Below are 13,721 nucleotides of genomic sequence, written 5' to 3'. Positions count from 1 at the left end.
TAAATACAATCTATAGTATTTTGCTAACCAATGGGCGGCCAATTGGCAAAATAGATAAATTGCGATCGACGTTGTAATACGCCCCACGTTGTATGTTCCTCCGCCTAACTCTTTCAACCAGATAAATAGTTGAAACTCCTTCCAAATACCACATCTAGATTATAACATAGATAAGGAATCGGGTTTGATAAATGCGCTCGAAGATAAGCTCTATGGATGTTTTCTCGAGCACCGATTTCCTTTTTTATTTGCGTAACAATGACCAATCAGCAATATGTCAACGATGACGTAACGATGGCAATATGAACAGTCGCTCAGGCAGATATTCAAGCATGGTTGTAAATATTGCCTCGTTTTAGCGGTTTTCAGTGGTGAATTGTCAGTTTTCATATGTTTTTTCAAAAAATAGTTGTAAATCAAATAATTTTTAATTTTCATTATGGCCATCGGGGAGCTTTATTTTATTTGCAATAATCAAAAATTAGTTCCGAAGAAGCTGCGATGTACTATAGACTGAAGTTAGCTATCAGTTACCTATAAGTGGCACGTGGTTGAATAGTTTTTAACAAAAACTGTATTTTTGAACATGTTAACTAGTTTATGAGCGCCCACTCTTCAAAACACTCTCAAAATAAGTATCAAAAATTTTATAGCTATAGTAGAGTACAGGGAGTCTTTTTCTGGGGCCAAGGGTCGAACAAACGTCCACAGGTTAAGTAAGTAAGACAATATTCAGAAACGTAGGAACTTTTATTTATGGCGGTATTTGAAAAAATAAAGATTCAAGAACGATATTCGAAAACAACTAAATTTATATGACTGATTTTATGGATATCACATTATAGTAACAAGGTACATAAACAATATATTTGTATAACATTCATAATTTCATATTCTTTCGCATTCGAAGAGTCTATATTATCCAGGTTATACGTCTTTGCATAAATATTACAAAATTCAATACAACTGTCTTTAGCATTTAACCGACTGTATATTTTCGCTCATGATTTCAAAAGCAGATGTAATTATGAAATTTAGTCAACCAATAAAAAAAAATTGTGTTTTGCGCTCTTGCTTAGCATATATTTGAATAAAAATTTATTCTTTAAGTTCCGATTATCAAGTTCTTCATAAGAATACTCAATTTGTTTAACATGGAGTAAGATATGACATGCGTCTTCGAGATTCCATAAATGCTCATCAATGATTCCCGGGAGGAATTCGCGTAAACTGTCTATTAGACGGAATAAATATTCTAAATTTGATCCACTCTTTCCTTCGGAGTGTACAATAGTTTCGGCGATTTCATCGATGGAAGCTGGTCCGAGATATAGATCGTTATCTGGGGTGGCGATGAAGGTAACGGCTTGAATAATTTCGTTGTCTTTGGAACCACGAACGTGAAAATCCATGCATTCGTATTTATATCCACCAAGTTTCATTTCGCGAGTGCACAAATGTTTGAGAGCCTCATTTATTTGCTTTCTTCCACGAAGTTGAAACGATCTTCCCCAGGTAGCTGGTTTTCTGTCTTCAATAAGCGTGGGCACCCTGCCAGGCTGAAAATAATGAAAACGTATAGGCTTCATGACACTAATTGCTAAGGTTTGTTTGAAAGGAGTTCATTGAAATCAGCAAAATTTTATTATTTTACTAAGTAACAGTATAACAAGTTCATTTATTCACCCGAAAAATGATAAAAACGTTTGCTTCCTCTGGGAATGATCTTGGAATTTTGCTTATTGTAAATCTGGTTATTTTTGTTTTCATTTCCGATTAATATATTATAAATATGCTCTATAAAATGTACTTCAACTTTGCTGCATATCTGGGATAGCAGTGGTTTAATGTGAAATATATTCAGAGTTCAGTTTAAATATGATCTTGTGCAAGTACTAATCTTATACATGTATGTTGAACCTACTGATTCCGGAGTTCCACGGTGTGTAGTATTTCCCTGCCAGAAGCGAATAGCAAATCCTTCAACGAACCCCATCTCAGACTTGGCGTATTCAAAATTCGGAAGCCAAATTAAAGAACCGTAACCGAATAACCAAAGAATCGGTTCATTATTTTCGTACATCATATATTTCAGGAAATCACTGAATTCGGCATCAATACATGGCGCCAGTTGTTCTCTCTTCTGATCAATTTTCATTGTCTTCTTGGCTGATGCCCATGTAAAACTTTATGAGTAGACACTGGGCTGTTTTATCGAGTTAGCATTTATCTGGGAGAGCACTGTATTTATGAGACAAAATGACTGCGCAATTTTTTAGTCGTCATTGGTTGCGTTAACTAAATGCTGACATCATGCTGTTGTGAGATCGATGTTTTGCTGTCGGTACATGTTTACAGCTTTCCATCCTTCATTTAGAATTTAGATCGTTAGCGCATTTCTTCGAGTGATAAACAAATGGTTAATTAATATATATCAGACTACAGTATTTTGAACCGATGGAACCTAGAAACCCACTTAATGGTAATATAGTTGTTTGTCTAACGTCCATAGCGTTTTATTTCATAAAAATATACAATAATACGAATATAATTCGTTACTTTGAATTTGATGAATTAGATCATTTTGAATATGTAACTGAAATAGAACAAAACCTAAAATGAAAGCAAATATAGACATTCATTTTTTCAATCATGCAGTTCACTCGAGTATGCAAACTTTAGCGCTATAGGACTATAGGTCTTTACGTGATATACAGGAACAGAAATAGCTCGCTCAAGCTCGTTAAAGGTCTAGTATACTTTGACATATTTGAAATATTTAATTACGAATACGTGTGCTTGTATATTTGTAAATAAATGGAATGACCTTCCATATGAAGAATTTACAATTAATTCACGTGTTGACATCGACAATGTGCAATATTGATTCAGGAAAAAGCGGACAATGAACACAATGTAAAAATTTCATTTTAGTATGACATACTCAGTCAAATATAATGGCGTTTTCTCTGAAGTCTGTTACCAATCATGCATCGTAAATAAACCTGACATGTGCTTCAATAAGCTGATGATGTAATTTTTCTCGTGGGGTCACAACAAGGTGGGTGAGAAGAAACTCATTTTGTCTGCGTCACCAAAACAACCGAGTGAGCGTGTTTACTGGCTGTGACAGGCGATGGTCCTGTTCTCATCACAATTAGTATAGCCTGGATTGAAAACAGCACTACTCGTAAAGATCACTTTCTAACCACGGCTCAAAGTATCAGACTGCGTTTTAAAAACTAGATCTATGGGAGATATGCGCCATCTGATTATACAATTCCAGTAATCCCGATTTGAAAAAAAAATATTTTAACCAGTCGTAGAAAAGGAGTTACGTGTTTTACAGGAACAGAAATAGTTCGCTAAAGCTCGTTAAAGGTCGAGTCTACTTTGACATATTTGAAACATTTAATTACGAATACTTGTGCTTGTACATTTGTAAATAAATGAAAACTTTTCATATAAAGAATTCACAATTAATCTACGTTTTGACATTCGACAATATGCAATATTAATTCGAAGAAACCCGAACAATGAATACAATATATAAATTTTATTTTGGTAAGACAAACTCAGGACTTATGTAATATCGTTTTCTCAGAAGTCTTTTACCAACATTCATCGTAAATAAACCTGAAATGTGCTTCAATAAACTGATGATGTAACCTTTCTCGTGTTGGTCACAACAAGGTGGGCGAGGAGAAACTCGTTTTGTCTGCGCCGCTACTGACGATAGTAAGTCGCCTTGTATTCCCGTGTTTATTGAATGATTCCAATAGTAGTTCAACACTGAACAAAGCATTGGCGATGTCTAACATCGGAGCAAACATTTTCTGTTTACCTCTAACTTCAATGACGTCATAGTGCGTCTACTTTTTGTTTGTTAGCCGGCATGATCGATTTACCCACATGAAATATGGAATACCAAATAGCAGATAAATGTTTACTGAGCAAATACATTTGTAGTATAGTTATTGCGATTCATACTCACAACAACAACAAAATGGAAGTCCATCGAATTATTTTTCCAAAAGGCTCGTGCCAAAATGTTTGGGCATAAATTAATTCATGGTAGTTATCGAGAATATCCAAAAATGCACGAAAAATATATGTGATTGAGATTATGTTGAAACCCTCACAACGCAACCACTACGCCTGCTTATACTCAGTTTTGGAAATTGTGAAACAATCGTGCAAGTGGATAAAGTTTCCTTTAATTATGATTGACAGCAAGAAGCTAATATTAGGAATTTTACACGTATTGAATTTATGCGTATTTAATATAAGTGTTTATGGTTATATTTAGTGGTCTCCTGGCATCACTCATAAATAGGATAATTCGTCGACCCTATACCCAAGACTGTGTCCATAATCTGTGCAATAATGTTTGAACACAGCTAAATCCCCATAAAATTCCAGCAACACCGCCTAAGTATAATATTGATGATGCAAATGCTTGTCAGAGACTCTGAAGATTTGCAAAGTAATATCTTATATTCGAGTGCGGTTTATGAATACACTGGTTAGTCATGTTAACGTATACGCAACACTGATAAGTGATGTTTGGTAAATCTATAGTGCTAACAGTTGATATAGTCCGTTTATGATTAATTATTACTTACTCATTACAAATCAAGTAACCATCATATTGAATTATCTCTAACAATATAGAAACCTGTCAGGATCAGTCACTATGATTACATGCAATTATTTACGTAACTTGTGTTTGCGTCGAGGTTAAAGTATCGTAAAAGTTTAAATTTGACGCATAGTCATTATTCATTTGATTTTATATAGTAACAAATAGCAAGTGGCGATTATAGTTCTTTTTGTCATTCCTTAATGACATCAACAAATGTTTCCATTCCCTTCAAAATTTAAATTTTATTTGCTCAGGCTAGCATATTATGAATTTAAAAAAATCTTGTAACTATTGCTTAGGCGTCATAAAGCAAAATGGTTTTGTCCTATTTTCTTCAGGCTATATAATTAAAACGCTGGTCGAATGAATGCGTTGTATAATGCGTGATTCCAAACAAGTAAAATTTGATTTTTCCGACTTCGGTTGGCATTCTTTTAATTAATAGTCGCGTTGCATTGTAGAAATATTGGCATTTAAGTAAGACAATACTGTCAGCGAAAAGGTCAGAAATGATTAATGTTTGATAATATCCGAACCAGCTCTAAATCTTTAACGTTTGTGAAGAACACCTGCTTATCACATCTGGCCACTGTTTGTCGCTTGCCAAAGTGTTAATTGGAAGTGACAAATTTGGAGGTGTTATCAGTAACAAAGAATTGCGATTGGTTTTCCAGGTTCATCGACATTGGCAAGTTCACCCTTGTTATTATCTATCAGCTATCACTTTTCTCTTTGTTTCGATGGTGTCGGCCAATGCCTGGCTTCTTTTGCGTCACGCGTCGTTTCGCCTAAATTTACCGAGATTAAATTGACCTCAGTTTATTAAATCCTGGAACTTTAACCATAATATTCTACAATATCCTTCATTATTCTATTAAGTCCTTACTTACAGGAGATTTTCAAGTATCTTGTAATGGATATTAAAACATATTAATAATTCCCCCGCCAAAGCGTTCCTTCAGGGCAATACAAACCGAAATAACTCACATTGGCAAATCTGACGCAACAATAAGTCACGCGTCAGAAAAGGCGAATACGCGTTGCTTTATAAACGCGTTTATCGATTTGGAAGCATCATTGTCAGTTTGTCCATCGGAGCGCGCGTTTGTAATATTTTGCTTTAAAATGGCTCCATATTCAAAATACGACAGTTCTTATATAATGAGTAAGACGCTGGAAGATATAACTTTAATAAACAATCAAAAAATACTGCAGCCGGAATTTTCAGAATTCGTCGATTATATCAAAATAGAGGATGGTGAACCTGTGTTGTGGATATACGGATATGGTTCCTTGATATGGCTACCTAAGTTTGAGTACAGCAAATCTGAGGTAGGATTCGTCGAAGGGTTTGCTATTCGATTTTGGCAAGGAAATACAACACATCGTGGAACACCAGACGCGGTAAGTTACAGTATTATTTAACATGATGATATTAAAACTCATAGCCAGTAGTTGATAACAACAATGAGTCAATGACAACCATCTTTCAGCCTTTAGGGCAGGGTGCCTTTCCGAACATCCTTCATTATTTCCTTTTACACCACATTTAATTTTTATTTTGTTTTTCAGCCTGGTAGAGTGGCGACACTTATCGAGGATAGATGTTCAGTAACTTGGGGAAGATCGTTTCAACTTCGAGGAATGAAACAAATAAATGAAGCTCTCAAACATCTGTGCACACGCGAGATGAAACTAGGTGGCTACAAATACGAATGCATGAATTTCCATGTTCATGACTCGGACAAAAAAGAAACCCTACAGGCTATTACATTTGTGGCAACCCCAGATAACAAGCACTATCTTGGGCCTGCTTCAATAAACGAAATCGCAGCCACGATTGTTTATTCACAAGGAAAAAGCGGTCCAAACTTGGAATATTTATTTCGCCTGACCGACAGTTTACGTGAAATCAATCCACAAATTGTTGACGAGCATTTGTGGGACATTGAGAACGAGTGCCACAACCTACTCAAACGGCGCCGCAGTAATGACACTTCTGAGTTCCAAGCTGGCCAAATTGATGGCCAATTGATGCATAAGGACGCTGCAGCTGATTCCACCAACCGCTCTTTTGTCTCAAGCCTGAATTTTAATAATAGTTTTTGTAATATCAGGCCAGAATAATCTTTTTTAATTGCGGCGAGTCATAATATAATTTTTTAACTGCGGATTATCATTCAATATATTGATTGCAAGCGGATATACCCTCTATTGTAGTAATTATTGTGAACGGTGCAACCGTATATTTTTCCTTTATAGTTCTGAATTGTACAAAATTTTTGCCGATTGTAGCAAATTTAACTTTATTTATTACGTGCCCTACACAATAGAATTAAATTATGTATATACTTCTAAATTTTGTTTTCGGATTATATGTTATCCATTTATTGGTGTTCGAAATAAACTAAAATATTTTCAACGTATTTGTTGTAAAATTTTAGGTCTAAGAAAATTTTCGAGTTCATGCCATTTTAAGCAATGTATCACCGTGATAGTAGGCGGCCAAGTTTCCAGTGCATTTATTTTAGTTAATTACCAGAATTTCAGTACGAGTCGCGTCCTCATTCAGGTGACGCCAGTTCAGGGAAGACGTGGCCTGATATAGCGTCACAAGAAAGTTATTTTAATAAACGTAATCAGTAAAACAATTATCCGACATCTAATTTGTTGGAACATACATGGAAATAGATTCAACTTAATTTGGCTAACGCTGTCTTGGTATTATATTTGACGGTTCCGATTGTCTTTTGGTGCATATACCAAACAATTGCGTTTATCGGTGCTGGTGGGGCTAAATCACAACCAAATCAAACGAACTTATACAGCAATGTGTTAGATTCATTGACCTAAAAATAGAAATCACATCAAAACATTTGTATTTCTGTCGTCGAAATTTCTTTGTTAAAATTATAATAGCAGCCACTTTGCCGTATGACTCACCTCCTTTGAGATAAACTAATATACTCCCACGGGAAAACGAATCGAAACTGTAGCTATTTTGCCATTAATTCCAGACACATAATTATGTGAGTGGCGTTCATTGTTGGTGTAAGCCAAATCCACGACTACGCATTGTCATTTTGTATACTGTAGTTGTTTTGATTTGAGCATCTTCTTTCAGCTATGATTTAACCCCCTTCTCTCGCTGTTTCATTATTCTGACGCAATACAATATTCCCAACAAACTCCCCTTGTTGTTGTTCTGCTTCCAATCTTCTGAAACGGCGTGACTATAACACTTAGTCACTCTATTATGAAACAAGTCTATCATTTCCAATCAAAAACAGAAGTTTATTTTAACCCTGCACTGCGATGTTGTTTTGCCACGCCCCCTTTTAGGTTTGTCTTGTGATATCATGCAGCTGATTATGGCGTATGCGTTTCCGCCAAAATGATTTCGAATTGATGACGTGTGATATGAAAAACTTCTCAATATTTAAACATTGACATAACGTACAACGTATGAAGGTGTATATCAAAACTTGAAAAAATTTAAGTCAAATTATATTACAAAATTCGTTTCACGTTGAAATTGACATATAAAGCTTATAGACTACATGAAACTTCAACTTTTTGAAAACGCCACGTTTACCATGAAACATCTCAATATTACATATAATAATATCCCGTCGTTATCGTCACATCTTACGTCATATTCAAGTGATTCACGAATCATTGTAGATTCCATATATGGCTTTCTTGAATGTAACAAAAAGTTCCAAGGTATCTTTTAACAAGTTTTATGTCATAATATTACTTTACAATAAAATAGGGTATAAACTACACGGGAGCTAATTTGTACTTATACGTAATGTTCTATAAACGATTCACTTTGTTTTTTGAAAGCACATTACATATTATTTTGTCATTCTGGATAAATAGTTATGTGGTTGGGTTTAATTGTTAAAATTGTCCTTGCTTAATTGCCAAAATATAAACTAGGTATAAGAATTGTAATTGAATTTAACTGTGACATTTTGATTCAGTTACTAATGTACTGACAAATGAAGACAAGTACGTAATTCTATTTCAATTTTTTTTTCATCATTATGGCGTAATAGAAAATTTCTAACACCCCCCCCCCCTTATATAGATGGGTTGTCAGTTTTTAGCTAGACCTCTCCAAATTTGTTATTTCTATTCAAAAATAAGTGTTCATTTAAACCCTGCGTTGACATAACGTTTAGTCACGCCCACTTTTACTTTTATCGCGTGAAAGCATCCAGCTGACTATGACGTAAGCGTTACCGTCAAAATGATTTTGAATTGATGACGGTGATATGATTAACTTCACAGCGTTGATAAAACACTGCGTAACGCACAATGTGGACATAAGTTGATGAAAACTATGAAGCTCGTTATATTATAAAAACTATCATCGAGATTAATTAAAATATAATGTGAATGTGATATACAATACATTACATGCAACTTAAACTTTCCGAATGGGGTACGCTACGCCATAGTATCGGTTCTGAATTTTACACAGATATTTTCGGGAACACCAGTTCGTCAGCGTAAAAAGTATGCCATGTTCACTTGGAAACAATAAATGATGAATTTATGTTTCTAAGAATGGTCAGCAATATGTAATGTTGCACTTGCTATTCTGCGATCTGCCTATTTATTACCAAGTACCTATAGGTTTTCCCGTCATAGCAAGCACGTGCAAAACTTATAAATATCCGCTCGATCATGAGTTAAAATAATTTCGCAGTTAATTTTCAACTTTACGGTCAAATCTATTAGCAGAAAATTGTTGTGTAATCGGGAGATAAATTTATAATTTTAGAAATACCATATTTAGTGGATGTTCTAATTATTTAACATTTCATTTTGCATGATATAGTATATGTAATAAATAAAACAATTAGTTGGTACAAAACGCGACTTCTCTGCAAATTCATTTATATCACGCTATATAAATTAGGCACAAATTTAATGAAACACTGACGTAATGTACAGCGAACCAATATGTATGTCGAAGCTGGAAATTATACCAATTACACACCCTAGTGCAGGGCTACTCAACTGTCGGACCGCGGTCCGAATCCGGACCTTATGAGTATTTGAATCGGACCGTACTTAATTTTATATTTTGGATCATTAGCCCCACTTTTAAAGTTTCATTTTATAAAATCACTTTTACTATTTTGAATATATATGAAAAGAACTATAACACCATAATAAACAATCTTGATTAGTTGATAATCATTAGCCGGTCGAGGAAATGCGCGTTTAAAGACGCCGAAATATCATTTCTGAAAACACCGGACCCAAATAATTTTGAAGTTTTGTATGCGGATTCTCAGTAAAAACAGTTAAGTTGCCCTGCCCTAGTGTGTAATGTTTACATAAAGACGAATGTTATTAGTTATTTCATGCATGGTCCGGGCAGAAATATTATTATTGTACATTAGGAGTTAAAATGACTTTTTTGAAAGGTTGTATGTAGTGACAAGAACAATTTTAGGTCGTTTGAATATTCCAGTCGTATAAATAGCAATAAATGGCATCAGAAATGGAGGTTGTGAGTCATAGTTTTGAAAACCTGGTATGGATCACTTTTAACCCCGATTAGAAATGTCAGCCGATAGATCTCTTCTGATTACTTTGTATTGACTTAGCATATATTTTTAGAAATCCATTCCATTTTTGGCCCCATAAGTTTTTGAAAAATGTGATTTTTAATCAACCATGCATGACGTGCATGCATGGTGGGTTGGGTGGTAAAATTGTCAACAAAAATAGAAGGTAAAATCAATCGTGAATTACCAGGCTTGTCTGTGGGACATACTTTTCTGTCCCTTTCCCATTCCATCCCATAGCAATTATACCTGGCCTATCCCATCCCATGGGATTCCCATCGGAACAAAATTCAATAAAAATTGTTAAATTTAGGTTTAGCGTCTACTGAATAGGACTACACATGTACGAAAAGACATGCAAAACAACAAAATTTAGGAATTTGTTACCTTTATATTCATAACTATTATACATGTGTCCATCAGCCCATTCAAGAAGTATATTGTTAATACTTAATATATTTTTCTCTTTATATCTAACATGAGAGCTATGCTCAAATATACGGACACGAAATCCATAAGTGTTTTACCATCATTGCCCTGAGAATCATGCGGTTTTCGTGTCCCACGTGTCCCATGGGAAATACAAATGTGTGCTGTCCAATCCCATCCCATAGACAAGCCTGTGAATTTCATTCTAACGACGCACATAGCCTTCTTTCCGACTGGTCGCGAGTATGATTACTTTCGTGGTATTATGAAGCCTTTGTGCTGTAATTATCAGGGTGTGACGTCATCAAAATTGTCAACTGAAGTACTGAATAATTCAATGAAAAGTCTTGCTGCACACTAACACGAATATATTTCTGTAACGTTTCGTCTGATCAAGGTCAAACTCCCTCAGACATACATATTTCAGCTGAAGCAAGAACAGCAATTGCAAGCACATTTATACAATGGGTGCGACGTCAACAAAACAATATCATAACAATGTGAGTTAACGAACCCATGCAGGTGGTGATTGAAAAATTAATTAACAACACTAAGTTTAAATATTTAAAATTAAAAAACACATGAAAGTTTCATGCACATTCATAAAATGGGTGTCATGGCAACATAACAAAATCACAACAATGGGATTTGAAAAATTAATAAATTGGTGATTGTATTTTAATTAACTGCACTAAAAAAATACATGAAAAAAAAATATATAATCGGTAAAATTACGAAAATATACGGTATATAAAATGTTCCTAAATGCCCTAAACTTTTTTAATGTTCATTCCCAGTGGTTCATGCGTTCCAAGTAGGTGAAATATGAAATATGATTCTAGTTTTTCGGTAAATATGGTCTTGAAACAGTTTATCAATTCCGGTTCCATTACATTTGAACCCACGTACATTTGAACCCATGACAATTGCACCTGTATGCTAGTGCACCTATGGAATTTTTTTTGTTTCACGGATAGTTAAACCCATACTAACCCTAACCCATGGGTTTTAGCACCCGCATATAGATTGAACCCGTGGATATACGCATGGGTTCAAATGTACATGGGTTCAAATGTACGGTCACCATCAATTCCAATTACATTAAAGTCTTTCAGTGAATGTCCAGGTTGGTTAAAGTGAGCACCGACGACGATTAAGTACTGAATTTGTAAATTATGTAAAAGCAATTGTAAAATTCTCGGTAAATATTTCAGCCATAATAATGGTTGTGGTTTTATTAGGAAATGACACAGGAAAACGTTAAACCTAAAATTATTTATTTCCAATTAGTGACTAACCCTCTACTAAACGCAATAACACTCAAGTTCAAGGTTGTTTTTTAGGAGTTAGTTCGCATATTTAAAAAAATATTAGCAAACTGCTCTTTAGCGTCATATCACTGAGTAGGACTTAAGGATGCGCTTTTAATAAGCCATGAGTGAAGTTTTAGGGAGTAATGGTTAACGATTCAATTTTTTTGAAAAATGACCATACAAAATGGACTTAGTGGGAGAGGCATAAGCGGGATGAGTTTTTTTTAAGATGTTTTTCTACGCGGTATTGTACATGCGTTTATAAGCATTGCCTTTGAATTACGAAACAGTCAATGACTTTTATAGTTAAAACAAATATTACAGTCATCAGTGTTCGCAAGAAAATGATAGTTTTTAGCCGATATTTGTTATGTAACAACGAGATTATCTTGAAATTTCAAAAAAAAGCATGTCAAAATCAAACACGTTTTGATAGACACTTCAGCAATTATTTTAAATGTCAGCTATTTTGAATACAATTCGCTGAGTATTTGAAGCGCAAAAAGGTGTTCTTCAGGTTATACCTTGGTGTATGAGTCATCGAGCACTGAATTATTGTAATACGTAGACGATATGTTTAAACTCAAAATAGACTTTGTTTTGGAGATAATCAACGTGTATTACAGAGCGTAAATACACAAATTCTTTTCCCCAATAACAACGTCAGGAAAATTATAATCCCGCCATTTGCTGTTCCCCAATATTTGACGTTGTATGTTACCAACAATTCTACGCCACATACCTGTCAGTCACAGTGTACCCTCTTGGCGCGACATATAACGTATCAGTGGGAGTTTGTCTTTCCTCGCCGTATATTGTTTCTAATTTTTACCAGCGCGCACTCGTTTTTTGTCGTTGACTTGGAACTTTATTAATATGGACTTGTACGTGTTTCTTTAAGGACGAAAATATCGTCTTATCATGCTTACTGAAATGCCTAATATTTTCAAGTTCTGGTGTATATTATATATATTTACTAAAATTTGTCATTAGTAAAAGTCAGTAAAATTTATAATCATCTACAACTTCGATTTGAGAACATTAGACGCCAATTCCGGATAAAGAAAAATTTTGACTCTAACTCCGGTCGGGGAAAAAATCTGATCCGAACTACGAAAAACAAAAAAAATTTTAATAATAAATCGGTTGGCGTATTATCAAGCTTTCGCTAACAGACTATTGAGAGCGCTTCGTGGACTTAAGGCTTTGACTTTGAAAGTTTTGACTCGCTGTCTTACAATTGATAGTTTGAAATTCAGACTTCGATTCAGTGGAATTTAGATATTCAATTCAGACTCGTACCGTATATTCCGCAAGTTGGAGCACGCGATTCCTAGAAATGAATGTATTGGCTACATATTTATCCTGACTCATAACTGTAGTCAATATTTCGTTAGGAATCTGACGACCAGGAAATAATTCATTTCAAATTTTTGTGGTCCAACTAGCAGCATTTGACGCACGTTGTTATATACTGCTCAAATATGATCAGTTTTCATAGATATTTTACCGATGCGGCAAAATGTTCAGATACGCGTTAACCGTTTGACAAAAAGAGAAGACTTTGGGTTGCTAGGTTTTTAACCTTGTTTCGCGCAGGAGCGGCAAACTCGTTGACGTTTTCACTGGATAAGCTTTTGAAATTTAGTCGTTAAAAAATGTGAATCTTATAATTTTGTTTGTCTCCCACAAGTGTTACAGTCTTTATGCTACAATTTGATTCTGAACACAAAAAACGCAATA

General features: G+C 34.7%; 2 protein-coding genes across 2 annotated transcripts; one reads left to right on the top strand and one right to left on the bottom strand.

The window, feature by feature from the left end:
* Window positions 1–608: 608 nt before the first annotated feature.
* LOC120326503 (glutathione-specific gamma-glutamylcyclotransferase 1-like) lies at window positions 609–3,744 on the bottom strand. Its single transcript, XM_039392822.2, has 2 exons — window positions 1,925–3,744; window positions 609–1,559 (listed from the first exon to the last, which is right to left on the bottom strand). The coding sequence occupies exons 1-2, from the start codon at window positions 2,156–2,158 to the stop codon at window positions 1,035–1,037; spliced, it is 759 nt and encodes a 252-aa protein (XP_039248756.1). The 5' UTR covers window positions 2,159–3,744; the 3' UTR covers window positions 609–1,034.
* A 1,964-nt stretch (window positions 3,745–5,708) lies between these two features.
* On the top strand, window positions 5,709–7,071 carry LOC120326087 (glutathione-specific gamma-glutamylcyclotransferase 1-like). Its single transcript, XM_039392314.2, has 2 exons — window positions 5,709–6,049; window positions 6,218–7,071. The coding sequence occupies exons 1-2, from the start codon at window positions 5,771–5,773 to the stop codon at window positions 6,770–6,772; spliced, it is 834 nt and encodes a 277-aa protein (XP_039248248.1). The 5' UTR covers window positions 5,709–5,770; the 3' UTR covers window positions 6,773–7,071.
* Window positions 7,072–13,721: the final 6,650 nt, after the last annotated feature.

Source organism: Styela clava, chromosome 4 (genome assembly GCF_964204865.1).
Source record: "Styela clava chromosome 4, kaStyClav1.hap1.2, whole genome shotgun sequence".
In the NCBI taxonomy this organism is placed as follows: domain Eukaryota; kingdom Metazoa; phylum Chordata; class Ascidiacea; order Stolidobranchia; family Styelidae; genus Styela; species Styela clava.
The sequence above is the reverse complement of the archived record's forward strand: the minus strand, read 5'-3'. Positions and strand labels throughout refer to the sequence as shown.